We start from the raw sequence: 25260 nt of genomic DNA, 5'->3' as shown, positions 1-25260 counted from the left end.
CTTCGAAGACAAATATCGTACGACAAAGATAGATATATGAATAGAAGCGATCTACCTGAGCAAAACGTAAACCTGTTTTCTTCGTACTCTCATAGAACCGCAGACACAGAGGCTAAAATGGAACTCAGACAACACAATCACCATTTAATCTTTACAAAAACCTTTACACAGTTTGTAGTTGGAAAACAGTGCATCGTCAAAGTTATTCGAGATTTTAAGCCGCGCATTGAGGTTATGTTGACAGCTTAGCTTATTTCTAAGCTTTACTGAATTAAAGTTCAGTCAGTTTAAATGAAATACTCTCAAATTAAGTGTATTAAATGCTAACTTTACCGTGACAGTGATATTACTTCAAGTTTTAATGCGAAAAGACATAAAACATTTAGTGTTTCTGTTTGTGTCATTAAATAACTTTTGTTATCATCGATAAGTGATAAATTCTAACTGTGTATCAACAAAAGTAGATGATTTTTTACAATTAGTAACATAATCTGAGAATGATTTAGATGTTTTGAAGTGTTATTAATAAAAAAAATGGCAAATAGAGTGACTGGTACCTGTTGTACGGCGTCCGTCGAGCGAGCGGGCTTACCTGCCTTGCTCAGAGATCTCCAACGCCTTTCCGAAGACATCGACTCTGCTGATATAGTGTTCATACTTGGATCTGCTGAAGAAAAAGTTTACGCTCACAAAATAATACTCATTGCCAGGTAAAAAAAAAGTTTCCCGTACCGGGAATCGAACCCGAGCCTCCTGGGTGAAAGCCAGGTATCCTAGCCACTAGACCATACGGGAGATACAAATTACTGTGAAATATTTGTATATAATGTGCTGTTTACCGAATACATTAATTTATTTTATTGTTTGGTATATAATACATCATTACATAATAATTATTATGTACATCTAAATACGTACTAAAATATATTTACCTTATACTTTAATAACGTAGATATTCTTGGTAATCGCGAATGTAAATATATACTAAAATTTTATAAATAACCAGAGCAAAGAATAAGGAGCGACTAATTACTAAATTTCAAAACCATTTCGTAGTTAAATATGAAAATTTCGAGTAATGCCCAATTAGGTAACCGAGCATAAACTTTGCCGAGTAAAGAAATTACGCGCCTCCATGAATGCACATAAATTCAACATCTCTGTTTCAGATGCAAATGAATTTAACGCCCGCGACGCGAAATACTCATAATTTGCCCGATGAAGCGAGTTCCCTAATGATCTGAAAGTAATTATTCTAATTAAATATTCATCGTCACATTTCCGTAATTTGTGTTTTAAGTTTTTGCATGTTATTAGTTCGAATTATTGTGACGTGTCACGCCATCTATCGGGAAGATGGTGCAACTATAGTTATAAAACCGCCGATAGATGTCGTACTAGGTAACGATGGTATTATAATAGTATGCATTACAAAAGAAAAACTATATACATTCAGTTCTATATTAACTTGTATTATTAGATGCTTCCCGAATCACGGTATAATAACTACACATTATCTAGTCTCATTACCGAATATACAACAAGCAAATTTAGTTAGTAGCAAATACAAAACTGTACCCACGCATACTTTTCTACTTAATTTACTAAATAGATAGGTAAGTATATAGAGAAAAGCCACCCAAATATCATTTTTAACCATAGATTAGTTTTAAACAATAAACGCCTTGAGTTAGACGGTTAAAAACGAGTTCATTTCAAATCAAAGACTTTGTACGTATTACGTCAATATTATACTACTAGGAAGTATAATTAAGTATATTGCAATGAACAGCTACTTACCGACTTCCACTCTGAAGTTAGATTGGCGGATACGATTTATATTCGAACGCAGACTGTCCAACAAAAGAATTCAATATGCCATGCAGTCATGCTAATGCTAATATGAAGACCCGATACCCATTGTCCACGCGTTGGGGGCCCGAGAAAATTATTCCGATCGTCCTAAACCTGCCAAAGATGGGAGACGCAAAAAACGCCGCGAACAAATTTGCATGAAAATGGCGCCCTTGTTCGCGCCATGTGGTCACTGGAAATACGGAATTGTTTGGGAAATGTGACAGCCCGAGATTGACAGCTTCCATTATTCTCTTTGAAAGACATGAATTAATTAAATAGTTTTCTCCTGTTCGGAAAATCTCAAATCTTGGAAAAGTTCATTGTGACGAATAATGTGGAGTTTCTTACACAGACTTATGTTTCCCACATTGTATCTATGGTTTCTCACGCCCCTTCTCCACCATATTGTAAACCTTTCGAAGCGATGGTCGATTTTTTTTTTTTTTTTTTTGTTTTTGCGATGGCTTCTCGGTCTTATGACCATTTTGCCAATGTCAAGTTGATGTACGTTTAAAAACGGGGAAATTCAAAATATAAAAAAGTAAAGATCGATGGTCGATTGTTGACGTTCAAAAACAGATGAGAATAAATTTTGAATAAGTGTCATTTGAATTTGACGTATTTATTTCTTTAAGTAGGTATCTATCTACTTATTACACCAAAAAGTATTTAACATAAATATTTTAGATTTAAATTACATAATTAAATAACACAAAGATAACAAAATAAAGAAAGAGTAAAAGTTAACGAACCAATATCTAGATTATTCTAGATACATAGCTGTCTCCGTCTTCCAATGTTCAAATCACTCGGCCGAGCGTCGCCAAAGCCTTATTCAGGCTTATTCACTTTCGCGCCAAAAATCCTGGAAGAGATATTTAGTTTACCCAAAAGAAATAAAAACGCGTATTGTCATGTGACAAGTGATACTCACAAACATTAGCTACTGGACATCCCAAACTCATAAACATTAGCGACTATAACTTCGATTTCACAAAGAATCCGCTAAGTTACTAAGAAGATTCTTCTTGTAAAGAATGTTAAGAAAGTTTCGTATTTGTAAAGAAATTGGGAATATAACTCGTAACGCCGCGGCTAGTTTCAAAGCGACCTGATGTATGAGGTTACTTCTTCAGACCTTCCCCTTTTTATTACATCTTATTATTTATTACCGTGAGTTGTGAGTGCTATTTTTTACGCAATACCACTGTTAGTTTGTTGAGTAGTTATTTCAGTAAAATATTGCGACTACGCCTCTATCACTTGTGGGACTTCGAGTTATTATTGAAGTAACAAAAAGTCATACCCATCTAAGTGGATATATAAAAATTTATTACAAAAGTAGTGTTTGTGAAGATTCCAGTCTATAGGTTAGTACATTTAGATAAGTATTCATTCATTCTTTATAATCTTTTGTTACAAAGCAGTATTATCAATGTTTTACTTTGGAAAACTTTTGGATTCTAAGGAAAAAACGATTAATTCCTATATTGTGTAGATAGTATATATCTACACAATATACATGTAAATTTAATGCACATTTAGGTTATGTATTTACAGTGCTTTGTGTCTAACATTAGTGTCCAACCTAATGTTGGTTGCAGTCGCGTTTCTTCATCTGGCGACTAAATTGGATCGCCTCGGATACCTGCCTTACTACTACATGTATATATACAGGTATACATTATAATTATTATATTTATGTTGTTAACAATTTAATCCCTTAACGTTAACCGAAGCATAAAGCCTCCCACACACGAGACGCAGCAGCTGTGCGCTTGATTAATGCAAAAAGTTGAGGCGCGCCATCCATCTTGTGATAAGCGCTGTTGTTAATAACCAAACCTCGTGGCATTACGAAGTGCACAGAGATCTGACGTATGACATACATGATACACGCTTGTTTCGAAACACGTTAATATCACAGACTTTGCAGTACAGAATTTAACGCGGATAAAGTTAGATAGATACATATAGGGACAAGATTGAACAATGAATCAAACTTGCTTTAGAAATATCAAAATTAATTGCTTTGATTTTATTTCATATATTAGCAAAGATGTATTTTAACTCGTGTATCGTAAGCAATTTAGATGGATGGCAAATACATCTATCTGCCTAAATAAATTACACATTTTTCTCAATGTGCATTTTATATACGAGTAGAAATACTTTTTAAAAGTAACTTGTGGTCCCGGGCAATTTCAGGTGACGACTGAATTTATAAAATTATGACATTTTTTCACCGAACATTTTCTACCTTTTTGTATAAGCCAGCAATTTCTCCTCCCTTGGCGGCGAGAGATCACGCTCTGTCAGTGCTGATAAGTTCTACGTCGTCTTATTGAACACAAGTCCCTTTTCTATATTTATTTTGAATATATTTTACTAATTTCCTAAGCATCCCTTTTAAAAGATTAAGTGTAAATGACGATAGTGTTCTTCTTTATAGACTGTTAGCGCCATCAAATTGTTTGAAACCGACATGACAAGCGGGATTTTCAATATTTTTTGCTTACGTTTAACGGAACATAATTGAATAAGTTTGTGTGCTCGGATGATTAATTCGAAAAGTCCGCGCAAGCTATCAATCTTGCCGCGATAAAGCCCGTTATTAATGCTTCGCCTCGTTGCATAAGCTCTAGTGCTCTCCTGGCAAATAGCTGCGTATCTTTATAGAACTCGTTTGTACTATTATTCATAGAGACCTAACTGTTTGTTTTACTAAGATCATTTGGAATGATTTGCCGCAGTTCATGTACACACAGCTGTCTTTTCCCCGTATAATGTTCTAATCTCTCTTCAGAGTTCGGTCTCTCTTAACACTATGTATTACACATGGATTGGTAATTTTTATTTATTTATTTATTTATTTATTGAACACCAACATAATGAACATTTATACAGTTAAGGTACAACAAAACACATAAGGGGCTAGCTTAATGCCACTATAATTATAGGTGTAGACTACAAGCAAGTTAATGGAAAAAAAAGAAACATAAAATTGAATTGAAGAAGCACAATAATGTCTATACAGTTACAATGAAGTGTCACAATCGTAATGCAATGTAGTACACTTGATCTTCTTAAGATTAGTAGAGAAGATGTCAAAATTTGAGGTCCTGGAGACAGTATTGTATTCTTTAATGATTCTGCTAATAGGCGCATGCTGTCCGAGATTTGATTTATGGGAGTTTTGGTAATAGGTACTCCTGTCTGAAAGAATTTATGTATAGACATTTTAAAGGTGTATTCATTTAATAATATATGTCTTTCATCAAAAATGTAAAAGATAGTTACTTTTTTGATGTCACTTGTAAAATCATGTTGTGTGTTTTAGGCCCTAATATTTTTAATCAATTTTCATCATGTCTTAAGGTGTGATGTGCTCTTCTTGCGGAATTTAAGTCTTATTTTTGAACAATTTATGATGTAATGTGTGATTGTCTAGGAATTCCGCGTTCCATATTAAATCAATTAACCCGAGTGCAAAGACAAAATTAAAAATATATAATTAAGTCTTATATTTTTGCATGGAACATTACATTGCTCATAAAATTGCGTACTTCGATTTTGAAATCACAGACAGACACGTGTTACTAATTTATAACGATGTACCTATATAGGTACATATATACCTAGTAACTGAGTTTAAAAATAGCATAGCTGTAAACACAGCCTTCCCGTGTAACCTTTATGAAATGTAAAGTCTGTAAGGGGGGTGTCGATTATGCGCGGCGGCAAACCCTAAGCCGTGATCAAGATACTTTCATATGCTTCTGATCGAATACCAATAAATTATATTTGAATGTAAACTTAACGATATGTTTCAATTATCCGTTAAATTCCGAATAAGATTCTAGACTACATGTATAAACTATACAAATGAAATCGAAATATTTTTACTTAACGCGAATTCTTTGCTAGAGCTATTTGAGATCATACGTTTTATCGCTTCCATTCGCTTTTAAGCAAAAAGTCTTCCATTCAAAGAATAAAGAATAAAAGATTGGCCAAAAGAGGCGTCAATATTTTTTGTAAAACAACAGAGTAAGCTGCCCCTCAAATAAACGTTCACTTAAAAGTTAACTTTAATTTGAAAAGCGTGGCAAACTTATCTCTAATTAAATTATTAACCATCTTAACCTTCTCATTTTGAAAAAAAAAATAAAACAAAAGAGTAAGGGTTATAAGTATAATAATAAAATTGATAAATCTCTCGTTAGGGCACAAGTAGGTATTCCAATTATAGTCGTATTCCAAGTTAAATGGGTTATTTCAATCTTCATAGAGTTATCATACAAGAACACAATCCGCTTAAAACATCCGCGTAATTTTAAACACAGCTTTAGCACCGCTACTCCGCTGAGCCGAGCGTTCGGCGTGACGCCATCAATCACCCCCTCCACTCCGCCCGCTGTAATTAAGTCCTTAATTATCCCCCACGTTGTACCCGATGTTTATATACCGATACCGCTACCGGCTCCGGCGTCGGCGAAATTAATAAATCGCTTATAGTTGTACATGTCGTGAGTAATGAGGCATGTTAACGCGGAATCGCTGAACGAACGACTTGAGACGAAAATAACAGATGGTGTGCTAAGATTTTGCGAAATTATACTAAGTAGTAAAGCAGTGATAGCCTAGTGGTTAAGAAACGTCCTCTCGATCGAGGGGTCCGAGGTTCAAATCCCAGGGCACGCACCTCTGATTTTCAAATTAATGTGCGTATTAGAAATTAATTATCACTTGCTTAAACGGTGAAGGAAAACATCGTGAGGAAACCTGCATACCTGAGAGATTTATAATAAAAAAAAAAAATCTTAAGGGTATGTGAAGTCTACCAATACGCACTTGGACAGTGCGGTGGACTATGGCCTAATCCTTCTCATTCTGAGAGGAGACCCGTACCCAGCAGTGGGACAGTAATGGGTTTATGATGATGAGGCAGTTAAGGACTAAGACTTTAGTAATGTGGTTAAAGCCACTGTCAAACTATACAGCGTAGGTACGGAAGCATAGGCAATCGACTGTTGACAGATTTCTTTCAAATATAATCAAACATGTTTGTAAGTCGGTCGCTCAAACAACAAATTATATGTTTTAGTAGGAAGTCTAAGAAGCTGTCGCCTAGGATGGCCGCCCAAATGGCCACTCCATTGAGAGGTCATCTTTAAGCTTTATTTGCACAATAACGTAGTATTAGGGTTCATATTTATAAACGTACAACTATTACTAAATACGTGAGAGTATAAAAACGTATAATACTAACTTCATAAAATGTCATGCGCAAGAATAAATTAATACGTACGTATGTTTCAATTTAAATAAATCACTACAAAAAGCTATCGCGGGCAGGTATTGTGCTTCAAACCTGAAAGGCGTGAGAACAATACGAAACTTCAGAATCGCATGTTTTGGGAATAAAGTTAAATGCGAACGGAATTGTAACAGAACAGAATAAATGAGAAAAGTTACAAACACTTGCACGTACGTACAGCGCCATCTAGGTGTCGGGAAAGCAAACATACTGATGAATCGTAATTACGAGTTGGTCGCCACGCGAACCGCTCGTTTGGGGTGACCAGCTGGTAAAAACTAATATGGAAATTTCCCTCAGTGCGGGAATAGAAAAGTGGTTTTCGATTAATGTAATCATCCCCTAGGCGGTAATTTTATTTGTTGGAAACGATCTAAATCAGTCCTGAAATTAACGCAAACAAATACATCAAGTACTGAGGGAAAAGGGAAAAAAGACTTCTTCAAAATATAACTACTGAATATATTTTAAAATGTTTCAGTTAAAAAATATATGTGAATAAATAATTACTATCGAAAAAATAAAAAAGCAGGATGAGTAATAACGTCACATATCTAACCTTTTTGTAGCGAAATTTCGAACCGAGCTAGCTACCCTCCAAAACTCTTACAGCCTACCACCGCGCACTGGCTTGTGCTGACGTCTTAAGTGGAAAAATATTCAATATAATCAGAGACATAAAATATCACCTTACATGGCCATCCTAGCAACATTCCACTAAACATGAATTGTGGGTAGACGTCTAACAATACGCGACAAAACCAAACACAACTGCAATTATAACTTCTCGTCACCGAACTGTTCACAAAAAGTGCTATTTCACACGAACTCCCCGAGCAAATACTGTAGTTATTTGTTTAATTGTCGTAATAACTTACAACTCTGTTAGAATTTATTTGGAATGAGGTACTTTAAACCAGATAAAGGTGAATGAATGAATGAAAAAACCCTCATACGTTCATTGGTATTATTAGGATTTTATTACTTAAGTTACTAAATATAGTTGCTTTTTATTTAGAGATGTTTAATGGTTTGAATCCAAGTCAAACCAATAATAAAGCTCATAAATAAATATCAAACGAAGTGCATAAAACTTGTTTGTCCAAGTCACTTCTATTTTTGCGACGAAACCGCTCGCAAATCTTACTTCGCCGTCGATCCTTTAGCTTCAATAAAAATCTCGTAAACCGTAGAGATTTCATCTCTCCGGTGACCAAATAACGCAATTTCAAGTGCAATATTGCAGCTCTTCTATGAAATTCTAACCTAACCTATTCCTAACCATTTCCCGGCCACGGGGCAGGGGGCGTCGCAGAAATGGGAATCTTAATAAGTTGTTGGAAAATACTCGATGATTCTTTTGAGCGTGAACTGGATATTTTCTGTGATTTCTATCGTTTGGACTTAATGTTAGTTTATAGGTTTTATATATGCGGCGTTATGTTTTTGTTCCTATGTTTATAAGATTGTCCATGTTCCATAGCAGATAAAGTATTAGCACGTTGAATCATTTTATTAGAAATATTATAAATACTAGATTTTTGCTATAAGGTAAATTTAAAAACCATATTTTTATTACCCATATAACAGAAAGATCCTAAAAAATATTAAATCGAAGAAAATTGTAAACAAGAATACATTATAAAAAAAATACGCAATATTTTGTTCAGAACAACATTACGTTTATCTATAGTGAATACAATATTTTCTAGACGTCCACAAAAGATATTAAGTTCAAGCATCACCGCTCACATTCTAAGATAACAATCGACTATTAGGTTCAGCATATGGCAGTTAATAAAAGAAATATTGCTCGTGAACTCGCAGCATAAAAGCTGCAGCAACTAATATATTTTATGAGATCCTTCACGCCCTGCGCCGATGGCCGCAAATTGGCTGGAGCCGGGCCCAGCGCAATCTGCGCCTGACGCCTCATTTCCCACCTCTGCTACTTATTTTTCTACTGAGAAAATTCTGTCTTTTATAATTTTCCAATACTTGGAGCAACGGAAACTGATTCTTTACAAAAAATTTTGATGTCAAATATTTGCCATTGTATACTGGTTTTTAAACCTTAAGAGTTGCTCTCCCATATCGACCAACTACGTGGAACAAATAATACCTTGATATTTTCAAAAAAATATTTGTTACAGACTTGTGTTTTAAAAACATAAGAACGATTAATGCCCTATAGAATTATAGAAAAAAATAAGGTAAAAATTAAATTAAAGACTCAATGACAAGAACATTTACTAAGAATTCAGATGCATACATTCTTTCCATTCAATTCTGTATCCGCGCCTTTAACAACATTGAAGCGCTCCCTTTCAAAGCTTCCTCGAGAAAATCTCGAACGCAACGCAATTCAGGGAGCGAAATTACACTAATCAACATTTACGTCTCAATATCGAAGCTGAAAGAGCCTGAAAAATATACGGAGCATTCATTACTAACAGTGGGGTGTAATTTGTGCCGACAACTAGCGCCCGACTGCCGACTACTGAATAGAGTTGAATTATAATGTGCCTAGACGCAGTTCAGATTACCGGCTCTGCACTACCAACACTGAACGAGCATGCGAACTGAATTAACTAACGAGATAAGGCTAAAAGGATTACAAATTTTCAATCTACAATCAGACTTTATTTATCCTTTCACAACTGCGAATTTCAGCGAAGAAAATCCGCGCAAATGAGGATTTATCACGAACTGTTTCATGAGCTTATCGGGACGCCGTGACATTGCGAATGTAAGGGATACACAATTATTATTAAGTCCTATGAAAACAAGAGCGAAATTAGGATTTTAATGTTTATTCGGAAGGCTTAATTGTACATTTGTTGAATGTTCTAACGTACTTATTAATCTTATCACATTCATCATCTCAATATACACAAATCTCGTGTCACTATATTTTACGTGCTACTTTCTAAAGCCGCTCAACCTATTTCAATAAATTTAATGTTATTTTACAACTGGTTACAGGTTAAAAGAAAGAATACTTTCGCACTCGATAGTTATCACGTTTATTGATATCTATTTTGTCTGCCGGAACAACAAAGATGTTGTTCCCATCTTTATAGATCACAATGTTTGTAAAGTTAATCTGCATCATTTCCAGAAAGGTACCTTGATTAATTGTGTTTCCTTTATCACCACATCGCAGTGCCAGCCAGCGGAGCGGATACATTTTGTCCTTCATTGAAAGCGGTAGAGTAAATTTGATCAGTGTAACAGATTATCCACACCGCAGACAATGCAGGCAATGGAATCTGCTGAAGATGTTTGATTAATCGTCGTCACGTCCGCCGGCGTGCGGTTCTTGCATTATCCATCTTGGCGACGACACCCGGCTGCTTGTCGCGGCGATTATAGATGTCTGTTTGTAGTTGCTTCGGAAATTTCCTGAATAATTGAGGTTTTGCAATGTTTACTTGGTGATTATTGCTGCTAGGGTGCGCTCCTGTATGTTATGTTATGTTAAAGATACTTGTAATATGTATGACTTATAGGAATCTGCAACACCGCAATGACGCAGTATTGGATTATCTTTCAGATCTTTTGGAATTATAGGAAAATTCCGATGCTACCCAATACGGTAATGTAATAGAAATACCAACGTGAGATGCAGCAAAGATATATCAAGAGGTCATATAAGGTATCTATGGTAATCAGGACTACACTCGGACAGAAACATAACAGAAGCAGAAAATTGATTTCAGATGCATCGTTATACGAAGTTGAAATATATCATATCATAGCTTACCCTACTATCACGACCACTTCACGTCGAATCACAGAGGTACATTCAAGACTTCCCAAATCAAAAGGCCTATGAAGGGAGGACTGTCGACATATATTAAATAGGCTGTAGCTGCTGTTTGATACTTCATACTGGAGACATGATATAAAAAGTTTGAGACGCAAGATTTTCTATCAATTCCAATACGTTTACGTGTAAGCGCTGGAGACGTTCGATCAATCATCGCGACGTCAGGCTCACCACCGCGGATTGCGGTGTGGACGCCATCATCCATTAATCGTGAAGCACTTCGTTCGGGTGACAACGCTTCCGATGCCTCCTCGTCTATCAATGAGACACCCGGCTTGAATAATCATTTTGATTAGACCGATTTATAGTATGGTATTTATTGTTCAACGTTCTAAATTGAATCACCAAAGGTGTTAGACGAGAGTGAGTTGAAAAGAGATGTGGAAAAAAGAAGGAGGAAAACAAACCGTTTTGATACATGTACCAAAAACAGAGTTTAAAAGACAGAAGATAATTTTCAAAAGAATAATTAACGACGTCGTCACGATCTACTTTTATGGCTCGAAAACATTTTTTTAGAATTAAATAAAACATACTGAGAAATAAAATTTAAAAAAAATAAACAATAAATTAATAAAATTTACATAATCTGCACCGTTCCATTAAAAATTAAAAATACTAACACCTGTTATTGAAAATCAAATTTTTGCCTATCATCTGTAATAATCAAAAAATGGTTTACATTGATTATCGCTGATTGTCGTAAATCTTTTCATAAACTTACTAAGCAGCACGTTCTTTTGTACCGTACCTTTCTTTTGTGCTGTCACCTGACAACACACAACCGCAGCCGCGTCATAGTACCTGCAAAGTTTTGATCAAACTCGTTTACCCAGAAACAATGCAGAGGAGCCACATCATTACGACGCCGGGAACTTCGTGGCTTTGACGTTACTCACAATGACGTCGAACACAAGCTATTGCATGAAGGTACCGAGTTGAGGAGGAACTTATTAGTGGGAAGCATTGAAGGCAAAATAATTAAAGAATACATTGTTACCGTAGCTTTAAAATAAATTATGATTAACGAAGGAGGTGTCAGCACTGTCGCACCTATGTCTGATGACTAATAGCAGTTTATGTAGAACAAGGCATTCCAACTAGGTCCAGTAGTAACAATGCATATATGACAGACTTCAGGCTCCTAAACCCAATCCTGTGTGATATTGACCATAAATATCTTAGGCGGCAGTGACGCACGTCTTATGGACTGCTTGCTTATTTGCTACTACATTTCATAACAAAAGGTTAGGATATATTTCACACATTCAGCAAATGTCTACAAATGTATATTTCTTTTGCACAACGACTAACATAATAAAGTGTATTAAGATGAACTTAAACGAACCATTCGAACTTAGTCCTCCGGGGCAGTAACGCATCTTCATAATCTACAGATGTCCAGCAGTCACTACTCATCAGATGGGCTTTGTTATCGTTTACTACTTCTTCTATATATAAAAAATATAGCTAACAGAGTTTAGGATTGTTGTTAATGATATTTGGTAGGTACAGATATCTATCTAGGTAAGTAATTTCTCGTGTCAAAGCCTGTTGTTGATGGATGAAGCAAGATTAATGGTGATTCTGAAATATCCGAAGCAACAGAAAAGGTCCACGCCGAAGCCTGCATTAATCAATGACATCAGGAGTTAATTGATTGGCCAAATACCTAAAACGTCCTAGTCGACAATATAACAAAAACATGCTTAAATAAATGAAATTCAAAAGCTTTTTCGCCACTGAAAAATCTTTTTAAAAACTACACTGAACTGATTGTAGATTTTTCTGATTTTTTAGAACTGATTGTAGATACTTAAAAATATATTTAAGCTTCCCTAGATAGATTGCATTAGCAACTTAGCAATGCATCTAGACCGAGTTCACGTTAGATGATGGTCTTACTTTTATTCCATTTGAACTTTATTATGAATTTCCATCTTCAAATGTTAAGCACTCTGCCCTCTTTTAACCAAAAATCCGGGCGTAGGGGTTGGGCCAAAGAACCCCTACGCCCGGCCAGGCCCAGACCACAGAGTGGATTAATCAAGCGCCAGAGGTAATTAATTGTCGCGGCCCAATGTGTGCTAACCGCGGAACACTGCGGTATCGTCTTGATTGCTAATAGTTTGCTTCATCATGAATTAATTGAGAATACACACATTTTGCGTGTTCAACCCTTCGGACTAGCGTGTTTCGAGCACGCTCAACCTAGATCTCCCCTAGTTCTATTAAATTCTTTCTAACACGTCGACGCGTGACAGAAAAGAAAGCTCGTTCTTAATAACTAGGTTAGTATTGTTAATTAAATTGGTTCAAGTACCTATCTACAGTTTGTTTACGACGGTACTGCTGACTGCGTTACAGAATAGATTCATCAGAAACTTAAGATGTTCTGTGGCGTATCATTCTCATCTTTTTTCTTTTTTGCAATCTGATTTTATTGGCAGTCTTCCTGCACCACCTACTTGAACGCATTGACTCAGAAATCTACTTACAAGTCCTCTTATCTTTGATTAATCTCAAGTCATTATAAAAATGTGATATTAATTTGATCAATCAAAGGTATAAGCATCGTCTTAAAAGACTACTATAGGATTTTAATGGCGGTGGCTAAAGAAAATTAGACAATTTCTTTAAGTTCAGTTGGTGAACCACTCATTGAGTAGTGGTTGGCATGTGGCCAGCCGGACCATTCGGCTATACCTTTAACTCTACAGGTGGTCTCTTGAAGTTTAAGGCAAGCATTTTCTTTTACAAGTTCTTGAAAAGGCGAAGTTATAAAAGCGTTGGAAGGAGGAATGCGGCATCTTAGTTAAATCTGGAACAATCAGGCGAATGTTTATTCTATAATAGACTGTTCCAACAAAGAAGATTGTATTTTGTAATTAAGTAGCAGATTTAGTCACAAAAGACGGTACCCAAATTTTAAAATTACATTAAAATGTCGCTATAAAGACTCAAATAATAAATTAGCCTACCCATTAAATAATCTCACAATGGACTGTCGATTTTCAGTGCCATGTATTCAACCGTCACAAACACAAAAATGAAGAAACCAATAAGATAAGAAAACATAACATGCTAAATGCAATTCCCGTAATAAATGAGAAAATTTGATTTCTGAAAAATAAATTAGAAAACTCGTAGAAACCGCAAACAATACATGGAAGGCCGTAAACAATTCCTCAGAATTCAACTGCAAGAACAAACCCTATTCTTACTAAAGACACGCCAATAACTCTCAAAGTCCATTTCGATCAAGAAAAATCATACCTGGAACAATAGAATACTTGTGAACTAAGGAAAGCTGAACGAAGTTCTTAAATGTGAATTTATTGGCTTGATATTGGTTGTACGCTCGCGAGTTTAATAAATTTAGCCGTTGCGAAGGCACGGAGGGCGCCACTGTAAACGGTACGGTAGACTAGAATAAGTAAATACAGTAGACGTACTAATACATAAAATTATATTAAGGAAAAGTAATTTACATATGAAACGATTCTTATTTGTGATAATAGCTGTAAACGCCTATATTCCTGCAAATATACGTAAATACAGCTATTATCAACCTAATCATTCTGTTATACATACACGATACATTTTTATTATTTCTGTCACACACAAAGACAAATCCTCACATTTATAGTCTGGAATCGAAGATCTGGCTGGAAATCGGATTCGGGGGTCTTCTGTCGCGAAGTGCTTATATTAATTATATTGTAAATGTTCAAATGATGTGAAAATTGATGTACAAAGAGCTCTACCAACGTTATATGTACACTGTTTCTTTTTCATGAATAATATTTGACTAAATTGAACTTCTGGCCTATAGCATCTCCTTTGCCGAACTCACTGAATAACTTACAAGTTGCCTCCACTTGACAACTCAAGTTTTTCCTCCAAAGCCTGGCTCAAAGTCCGCTCATAATTCCCGGGAGGAAGATTATCGGTTTTTAATTACCGCTGCAACTTGGTGTTGTTGCACTTAGGGAATGTTGCGCGGAAACTTCGTAGCGATTAAGGAGACGCTTACGAAATTGTTCTAGTTGTGTAGCAATTTTCAGACGATAGACTTACCTACGTTTACGAGACGGTAAGATTCGCCAGCTAAACTTAAAGTTTAACAGGTAAATTAGTACTGTTAGCAGATTTAGGAGTAATTAAAGGGTAAAATATAATTAAGGCTGAGTTGTTATTTGTAGAATTTATGATAAATATACTTTCTTAAAAATTGCCCTTTTCGTTTACTTCGTCTTATATTACATATCTCATTACTTCCCAGATTTTGATACCTATATAAGCGTAATTATTCGATGGAATAATATTTTATATTATTTTTAGTTATTAAATACGTGTTTTTTGTTGTTGTCACAGGTGCAAGAGCTTCCAAAATACGAAACGAGGTGAAGTTTGTCGTATTCCTGGATGTACAGTGGCGCCATCTGTGGGTACGCAGCCAACACCGATTCGAATGCCCCATGTACAACCAGAGACCTTCAGACTGTTTATTCAGTACGTCTATACGGGGAAGGTAAAAATCAGTAGACATATATCGTAATTGTTTATATATAAAACAATGATTATATTCGACATATGCAAGTGCACGTTATGCGTGGTTACAACGTCATCTAGTATTATGTAGCATTACTACACATCATCGCACATCAAGTGCTGCCATCTAGCTCATACTTTTGAATTAACATAAGACTAATACATCTACATTATTTTGCATAATAAATAAATACTTATTGTAATGTAATATAAGTAATTATTATAAAATAGTAAAAACACATCATTGACTAGTTCTACACTCATACTTGAGAAACAACTTTAAAAAGACACTATAAGTTTAACCGTTCGGTTAACAAAATTTGGATGATGACAAGACTACTTATTGATAGGTTAATTTATTAAGATCATTTCTGCTTCTCAGCTATTACTTCAGGATTCTGGGGTATTCGAAATGATGACTCTAGCCGCTGACCTCGGCGTGGAAGACCTCCGAGCGGCCTGTGAGGACCATGTTACATCCACTTTGAGCGTAGAAAGTGCTTGTACTCTTCTTGCCGCAGCTATGGAAATTCAAGATAGACCAGGTATATTATTTGAAATACAAATCTATTAAAACTGTTTGTGATATGATACACTATTTCGAATCAGATTTCAACGGCGATGGTGGTGTAATGGTCAGCATAGTTGCCTTCCAAGCAGTTGATCCGGGTTCGATTCCCGGCCATCGCACACTTTTGTTTCCTTTTCAAAAACTTTTTTTATTTTTTTTTACAAATTTTTCAGAAAAAATAATTGTAATTACGTCTGTATATTTTATAAAACAAAAAAAAAGTGATTTATTTCTTTTATTTATATATAAGTCGTAGTTTTTAAATTATTTAATAAACTTCACGACTTCGCGTTATTATTATTAAAAAATATACTGTCGATTGCGATTTTATTTTTAAAAATATTTTACTTTATTTTCTTGTCTTGGTGTTGTTGCTAAAGTTGCTATATACACTAGTAGAGCGTGTTTAACAATAATAGGTAATTACTATGAGGTGTTGCTTATATTTCATTAAGGTATAAAAAAACTATTTCCACCATGTATTATTTAATAATAAAATAGTTACATTTTATAATATCGTGTAATGTAATAGTAAGTTAAAAGATGGTAACATTTAAGACCGCCATTTTGAACGTCTATGACATTTCGGCTTCCATTTTTGTTTGACGGACGCGTCCCGCGAATTGCAATTAACCGGCTTTGGCTGCGTTTTGTTTTAAGTATATCTACTTCTGTCGAAGATAATATAAGCTAAATATGGCTTACAAGGGCCCCCCGAAAGTTCAAAAGGTGATGGTGCAACCCATCAACCTAATCTTCAGATATTTACAAAACAGGAGCAGAGTGCAAATTTGGCTATATGAGAACGTGAATCTTAGGATCGAGGGACACATTGTGGGCTTCGATGAATACATGAACATTGTCCTGGATGATGCTGAGGAAGTGCACATGAAGACAAAGAATCGGAAAGTGATTGGGCGTATTATGATGAAAGGAGACAATATTACGCTTATACAAAATGTAAATCCGAACGCGTCAGTGTAAATTGTAGGTTATAATGTAACAACTAAGTGAAGTGAACATTCCTAGCAAATAAGTGATGGGATTCATCTGTGCGTCTTTGCAGTTATCGCGCTTATGTCTACAGTTCATTTTGTCATTAAATTTTAAGTTACCCATATTGACTTTTATTTTATTAATTGATAGAATAACTAAAACAAGTCTGTAATGTCGTTAGTTTCAAATAAACACTCCTTAAATAATTACAACACCAGCACAAAGCATATACAATATTCATGGTTTATCTAGTAGAAACACTTTCGAGTCCAGGTACTTCTTATTTACTATGTAATGAAAGATTTATACACAGTTTTCTCTTTAATGTTAATAAATACACACATACATATAATAAAAACTTTAATGAGCAAGGCTATGTCTACACTCTACAGTATTGAAAGATTGATGTACAACATATTTTAAATTAAGAAGTAAATAGCTTCCGAGTACAAGAAACTAAATTTTGGAATAAATTTATGTCACTGTTACATTTATGTTCTATTTTTATGTAGTTAAACATTACATTTAACCCATGTTGTTCAATAGATGATGAGTAATATAAGCATACTCTTTACATTTATGTAAAAATATCCGTGGTTTACGCACATATTATTTTAATGCTCAATTACTTTTAAGTTTGATAAAGACATAGTTGGCACATACCATCAGTAGTTATACCACAGTATGCACCATATTGATGTCAGACAGAAAAGATTCTAAGATCCATCCCCATGTAGTTGTATCTAAATGATACATTTGGATTTGTATTTTTTATCTAGAAGCATGTTTATAGATTATAGCACATAAAAAATCAAAGATTTCACAAAACCTATCTCATGCATTATTATCCCCAATAATGTTAATTTCAGGTGGAAAAAGTGCATCATCATTTATGGAGCGCTGCATAGCCTTCATCGGAGACAATGCTGCCGACTGCGTCAAGACCAATGCTTTCCTTAACCTGCCTAAGGAAGCATTGATCAAGCTTATTTCTTCTGACTTTGTTAGTATACATAGTTAACTTATTTAGGAGCTGTACCTTTTTTCTATTATACCCATAGTATACAGGGTTTAGGGAGGAAACCTGCATACCTGAGAGATTTATAAAAAAAAAAAAAGGTATGTGAAGTCTACCAATACGCACTTGGCCAGCGCGGTGGACTATGGCCTTATCCTTCTCTTTCTGAGAGGAGACCCGTGCCCAGCAGCAGACAGTAATGGGTTGATGATGATGATGATACAGGGTTTATACAAAAATTAATCAATCTTGTGATGATTTAACAGTACAGTTGAAATTGGTATACTAAAAGAATTGCATATTGGTATGACTCGAAATTTTTATTTGATATTGCTCAACTCAATAATTATTATTTGAACAGAATAATTTTTCTTAGAAGTGTAACAAAAATACTATTCATTACAATTATCCATAATAATTAATAAGATATTTGGCAATACATCTACAATTCAACAAAAGAGTACATTTATGATATTTTAAAAATAATATACCATTTCTTTTTTCAAAAACTTAAGTGATTAAATTAAAGAATTATTTATTAATTATTTATATAAATAGTCAACAAAATAAATATAAAGTGGTTATAGCGACATCTTTTGGCAAGTAGAAATATAAATAAGTCCAAATAATCTTTATTCAAGTCCACTGTTACCAACCGACACAAATTCATTACTGATGTATGTGTTTACAAAACTATAAAAATCAGAATGTAGCAGTTGAAGCACTTCTACAGTTATGATATTTTTATTCTTGAACAAGTCATTCTTGAACAAACTTCATTAGATCTCGTATAGTCCGCATAAAACTGCTAGTCCGCTCTGAATATAAAATGAATCGCGTCGCCATAGCAAATTGTATGGCTACACCTGCTCGCAACAACTTCAGAGAGGACTAGCAGTTTGGCGCGGACTATACTAGTTTCCAAGTTGAATCCGCCTACTTTTTAACTCTCTCTTAGCTGTGCCTGGAGGAGGAGGAGGTGTGGCGTTGCGCGCTGGCGTGGGCGAAGCAGCGCGCCGGCGTGACGCAGCCCACAGCGCACTGGGCCGAGGAGGAGCGCGCGCGCGTGTGTCAGCACCTCGCGCCGCTCATGCAACATGTGCGACTGCTGCTTATTGGTACGACGTTTACTCTCAAACAATGACGCTTTCTGCACTGCTCTCTACTCTTCAAAAAAGGTGCAAAAGGAACTCTCATACAAAGCCGGCGATACATTGGCGACTCCTCTCATATTGATATTGACACTCCTCTCATCTATCTCTCCTCGCAAATGTCCATAGGCGGCGTTGTCTACTTTCTATCAGGTAGCACGTCTGCCTAATCGTGGATGACATGGACACACAAAGACGAATACACAAACACCTAGACATAGAACATTAATTTGAATTCGTCATTCAGATATCTGTCTGATCGGGGATCGAACCCGGAACCCTTTTCGCGTTAGAACGTTATGGTGACCGTTACGCCACGCGGGTTGTCACATTGCACACGTGTTGTGTTCGTGTTTTGTGTTCTAAAAGGTATTCATGATGTAATTGTATTGATTAGGGTTAAATTTCAAGTCAGATCAATAGTAACTTATTTTTTTTATGAAATTTGTTCTATGAAAATAATTTATGTAAATAACTAAGTAGTATTTATAATAATCTATCATGGGAAAACTAATAATATTGGCAAGTCTGGAATCTTTCAAAATTTGGACGCACCATTTATTACAGTGATATAATAGTGCCTTTGGGGATCCTTCAACCCCTACCCTTGATTCGGGGTCTAAACCCCCTCCTTCACCATCGCTTCGAAAATAACAACGCTATAGCGTCACCTATGATTTTTCTTTCAATACAACTTTGCCAATGTTTAAATGCACCACACCTCAACACAATGTTCTACAAGTATACCCTGGGTGTTGCAGATAGCGCGGTGTTCGCGGAGGAGGTGGAGCCGACGGGCGCGGTGCCGATGGAGCTGTCGCTGGAGCGCTACCGCCGCGCCGCGCTGCTGCGCGCGCCGCCGCTCGCGCCGCACGCGCACGCGCCCGACCAGCGCACGCAGCCCAGGTACGCACTGCACGTGGGCAGAGAACCCATTATAGTTCGACACATATATTATGTGTGGCAGTACTGGCAGTGCATCGACAAAAACTCGTCAGTCTTAGAACAAAGTCGGATTTAACAAATACCAAACTTTACAGGGCAGCCATTTCAAGTTATTCACAAACGTCATTTTACTATGAACGCTTTTTAAATCCATCGTTATACCGATTGATTAATTTGGAAACTAAAATACATAGATTTTTTTTCAAATATGTTATCCAAATATGATAAAAGGTGAATCTCGCATTTTTGTCAAATCCGTCTTTGTTCTACGACTATGACATATTATGTATTTATGTCTCATAAAAGCAGTATTCAGTACTTGTCGGTAGTCGCTCGTATGTAATCCATAAAATGTACTCGCCTGATGCCCGGTTTCTGAAGTCTCGAGTTAACTGGTCAATAGCTATTGATTCACCTGAATGATGCACCTCTGGCAGCCGTCCCTCATTCCTCGGTGCTGTCTGTACCATTTAAAAACGTTTCTAAAAATAACACTGATTTTATGAATTTCAGCACAATTTCCTATTTCTCAGAAAATTAATTATCTTAGAAATTAATACGGGATGAATCTATTGCATACTGTGCAATATTGACAAATTTTACAGTATGTAGTATTATATTTAGTATATTAAGTGGAACATTTAAAAATATTGACTACTTTATGTGTATTTTTTATTCAGGTTGGCCGTTAATATGTTTGCTGGTTCAGTGATTCTGCAGCAGGATAAGAGTGCCTTCCAATCTGTCATCAACAGCTGGTATTAATTAAGTTTATATAAATTTAGTTTACCTAACATTATGTAGGTAAAATATTTTCAGTAACACTTACTAAACAGAGTTAATTTTCTATATGCTATAAATATCCCTATTTGATGTTGTGCCTAGAAACATGTAACCAACCGTACATAAATAGAGGAATTCAATGTAATGCTTTTTTTCAATTACATATTTAATATTTGTAAAACTTAGCACTACTAGTAGCATTGCAATAATTAAAGATTTACCTATAACTTGTGGTTTTACATCAGGTGTGGCACTCCGAAGCAATCGTGGCGGTTGGCATTCCGCGCGTCGGCGCACGGCTTCTCCGCCGCCGCGTTTCACTCGCACTGCGACGGCCTGGCGCCCGTGTTGCTGCTCGTACAGGTATATTAGACAATGTGGTATATTCGTACAGGTGTCAATATTTTGGACATTATATCCTCGTACCAGTACACATATATTGGCTAGTATGGCTCTATACACGTGTAGGTATCAATTTTTAGGATTTCGTACTCAAAGGGTAAAAACGTAACCCTATTACTAAGCCTCCATTATCTGCCGCTGCTGTCACAGCGCTCTATTTTTGGAACGGTAATAGATAAACACTTAATTTTTTTACAGAACGTAGAATGGTGGCCACTGTAGTAACAGTTACTAAAAATAAAAATAAAAACTTCAAAATAAATTGGGTTCGCTATTTTTCGGCGTGTTTCGCTTTATCAATTAAACCGTATTAGATAGACAGTTCATTTTTTTACAATGCGTACACTTCTATGGGTACTATAAGAAAATATACTCATAAAAGTCAAATGAAAATGTTGGTGGTAAGATACCCTACAGGTGTGAGTTTTAGAAACTCATATGTGTTGAGATTTATTTTTAAGAGGTAGGGCTACTGCTCGACTGCATCTGTAAAACATTAGTATGAAAACTAATTATGTTTTGTGTCGTTTAATATCAATTCCCGTCATTCGCAGTTGCCCCGCGGCGAGGTGATCGGCGGGTTCAGCGAGGTGGCGTGGGCGGGCGGCGGCGCGGGCGCGGGCTACGCGGCGGCCGAGCGCGCGCTGCTGTTCGCGCTGGCCGACCCGCCCGCAAGATACCCGCTCGTCAAGAAACCCTTCGCGCTCTGCTACCACCCTGAGTGAGTGCGCAGCTTTATCGTAACGTAACACTCTGAGTGCAAAACCACTTATTCTTACTTACTGCAACTAACCGAGACAATTCAGCCGAATCTAAAGAATCCGAACATAAAAAAAAATAAATTATAATTTCGGGGTTTTTTATAACAGGAGTAGCAGATGAGCATGCAGTCCACCTTTTTTTGTTTTATTTTTTATAATATTGAAGTAGCAGACGAGCATGCAGTCCACCTGATGGTAAGTGGCTACTGCCGCCCATGGACATCTCTAATCAACCCCAGATAGGATTAGATATTCCTACCTGAGGTCGGCCACGGATGCGCCGCTACCCCAGAGGACTAAGCTGGAACGCCTCGGAACAGTATGTCTCTCTTACCACACTCTTACTAGAACACCGCAGCGCTTAATACCACTGTCAATAGGCAGAAATTTGACAGTGGCGTTAAGCGTTCTGATAGACGTCACCTCTGCCACATCTTTATTCAAATTCAAATTCAAATATTCAAAATTGATTCATATAGAATACTTTTTGAAAGTCAACAAACTACCACCGCTTCGGAAGGTATTTCGCTATGGAAAAGAAGCGGCGCAAGAAACTCCATTATCTAAATTTCCCTCCGTCAACACCGAACAAATGTTCTTTACGCTATGGAAGTTTCGGAGTGTTATTGTATGTGTACCATTAACTAAAGGGCCAATCGACTGTGGCTCGTGTTCGGCATAATATGCTATGCAACTAAGCGATGATTGTAAATAGATCAAACCCACTTTATTGCCCTTAGACAATTGTAAATCTAGTCATTCGCCAGATCGATTAGGTAAAATAAAACTATATGTACTTATGTAATTCTATTTTTATGTACATTACATTTCTTAAATTTCAATTACAAACTACATTTTTATTATATTGAATCCAAAAACACGCTTATTGTTTCAGTTGCGGACCGATATTTGGTGCCGGCGCTGATCTTCTTATATCTAACAACTGCAACGCTAACACCGACAGTTACAGGTAATTATTTCGAATTTAATACTGTAACTCGACATAGGAGAATAAAAGTTAAGTGGTACGTATCATATTATATAATATGATACGTACCAATAATTTGTTGTTTTTGTTTTGTAGTAGTTTCATTTCTTGTGCGTATACAAGTATAACTTTTTACGTGTGTACATAGTAACAGCCTATTTTTTCATTATTGGATTAATTTTAGTAATTCAATATTTGTAAGAAAAATATACTTAATGTATGTATTTTTTATTTCAGTAATCTACATTCTTACGGCGACTCGTTGTCCCCAGCCTCTCTTGCGCCTGACTATAACTTCACTGTACGCGACTACGAGATATTTACATACAAGAATAATTAAATATTCAATAACAAATTTAGTTTTGTACAAGTTTTCTTGTACACATTATATTTTGTCAGTATTTTAAACACAGCTTCATGTGCCTAATACCAGTATTTTTGATTAAATATATTTAAAAAGTATTTGTATTACCTTTTATTTAATAGAATACTTTTCGAAATGGATATTACGGTTCAGATTAAGAATATTAAATATTGTGAGTATTTTTATTTAAGACTTGCGCAATATATGCAACATGAAGTACTGTGTATGAATGCAATAAATATTGGGTAATTCCTAGTTTTTATTGTTGCGTGGGTAATTCATCTATCATGCAATATAAATTTATAAATACTTGATGTGTAATTCTAAAACAGCCATAATATAGCCTCGATCCTCAGTAAGAAAATGGATAAATTAAACATTAATAACGGGTGCTAGTCGTTAGGTACTGGACGATATCGTGGTAAATCGTCCAGAACTTATCAATGTTTGACGTAATCCTCCAATACATTTAAAATACCATTTAACAGTGGTGCAATAGCTACGTAACTAAAAAAAATAACCACATTTTTCTATGGGATGTATTAAAATTTAAGATCAAGAACGGGATGTATTAAAGTTATATTAATAATGGGATACGGCAAATTTGTCAAGATTTGAACTTGCACTTCTCCGAACTTAAGGCGTATTGCAAAATTCGTAGTGTTAGCTCTCAGGAGGCATTTTTCAATAAATTTCTGTCAATCGTTTTGAGTATAGATTATTTTTAATTGAATTGCCGTAAAATCTGATTTTCTGTTGTTGATATCGCAACCGATAACCGCAAAGCAATCAACAGAGGAAGCTCTCTCATTTTATATATTTAGTAATAATATGCATTGTTGTATACTGTTATTGTGGGTGTTTAAACACCAAGGTATGATTATTAGTGTCTTCTTTTTTTTCAGGAAGTACAACATATTATATGGATAGCGTTAAGTCCAGTCACTTCTAAGTCAATGTACTATTCGCCTATTTATTTTATGAATGCAATGTTACAGTACAACTTAACGCACGTCACTCGGACTGCTTGCTCATGAGACCTAATTTTAGGGAAAAATGGGCTACAGCAGTCATCACTTCAGGAAAACGTCAAAAATAATATATTACCTATAATTGGTACTACAACAGGAATATTATTATGTTCTATTTTAACGCCTCCCAGAGTGCAAATTATGTAAATAAGCACGGTTAGGTGTTATGGATTAATAGTAGGTGGTTCAACTAACCTGATACCATCACACCTATTTCTGCCTAATAACAGTAATATAAAGCACTGTTTTGTTTTGGTCCGTAAGCTATGATAAATGCTATCAACGCGTAATAACTTAGTTCAGATTAGGTAAGCTACAATCCTAACTGAGGTTGATTATAAATTTCTATGGGTGGCAGCGGCAAATGAGACACCATTCTCGTTTGCTATTTCTACACTTTAAAACATGTTTCATTAGTTAAACATTTCTATTGTACAATATTAAAAGAAATCATTTACACGACACCGAGAATAAAGAAATAACAGCAATAAATATTAATCAATTTTTTTTACTATAATTAATACATATTGCCTGACAACAAAGCAGGGTATTTTCACCCAAACGCTGGTATGTAGGTTGGAAATATTTATTTTACATGATTGCCGATAATAGTAGAATACCGGGTTTCCCGCGGAAAGCGGCGCTCGTTTCCTCAGGCATTTCCCGACGCCACATGCCGGCCACGTG

At 35.7% G+C, this 25260-nt stretch overlaps 2 protein-coding genes and 2 non-coding genes across 4 annotated transcripts; 3 read left to right on the top strand and 1 right to left on the bottom strand.

The window, feature by feature from the left end:
* The first annotated feature begins 100 nt into the window (after positions 1-100).
* On the top strand, positions 101-23640 carry LOC140755892 (serine-enriched protein). Its single transcript, XM_073091240.1, has 11 exons — positions 101-710; positions 15387-15543; positions 15946-16108; positions 18000-18133; positions 19107-19266; positions 20061-20205; positions 20925-21002; positions 21273-21390; positions 21984-22150; positions 23086-23160; positions 23416-23640. Exons 1-11 carry the CDS (start codon positions 535-537, stop codon positions 23516-23518), a joined length of 1476 nt encoding a protein of 491 aa, XP_072947341.1. The 5' UTR covers positions 101-534; the 3' UTR covers positions 23519-23640.
* On the bottom strand, positions 724-795 carry TRNAE-UUC (transfer RNA glutamic acid (anticodon UUC)). The gene has a single exon. It is a non-coding gene; the product is annotated as a tRNA-Glu (tRNA).
* Positions 16182-16253, top strand: TRNAG-UCC (transfer RNA glycine (anticodon UCC)). Its single transcript has one exon. It is a non-coding gene; the product is annotated as a tRNA-Gly (tRNA).
* SmE (Small ribonucleoprotein particle protein SmE) lies at positions 16712-17252 on the top strand. Its single transcript, XM_073091241.1, has one exon. The coding sequence runs from the start codon at positions 16831-16833 to the stop codon at positions 17116-17118; it is 288 nt and encodes a 95-aa protein (XP_072947342.1). The 5' UTR covers positions 16712-16830; the 3' UTR covers positions 17119-17252.
* Positions 23641-25260: the final 1620 nt, after the last annotated feature.

The sequence above is a fragment of the Epargyreus clarus genome, unplaced genomic scaffold (assembly GCF_041222505.1).
Source record: "Epargyreus clarus isolate Ecla_fem2 unplaced genomic scaffold, WU_Ecla_fem_2.2 ptg000034l, whole genome shotgun sequence".
NCBI lineage: Eukaryota > Metazoa > Arthropoda > Insecta > Lepidoptera > Hesperiidae > Epargyreus > Epargyreus clarus.
The sequence above is the reverse complement of the archived record's forward strand: the minus strand, read 5'-3'. Positions and strand labels throughout refer to the sequence as shown.

Coding starts and splice junctions, on each gene's coding strand:
- LOC140755892 (XM_073091240.1), top strand. CDS start 535: ATGGCAAATAGAGTGACTGGTACCTGTTGTACGGCGTCCGTCGAGCGA. Junction 711..15,386: donor AAAATAATACTCATTGCCAG/GTAAAAAAAAAG, acceptor TTGTTGTCACAG/GTGCAAGAGCTTCCAAAATA. Junction 20,206..20,924: donor GACCAGCGCACGCAGCCCAG/GTACGCACTGCA, acceptor TTTTTTATTCAG/GTTGGCCGTTAATATGTTTG.
- SmE (XM_073091241.1), top strand. CDS start 16,831: ATGGCTTACAAGGGCCCCCCGAAAGTTCAAAAGGTGATGGTGCAACCC.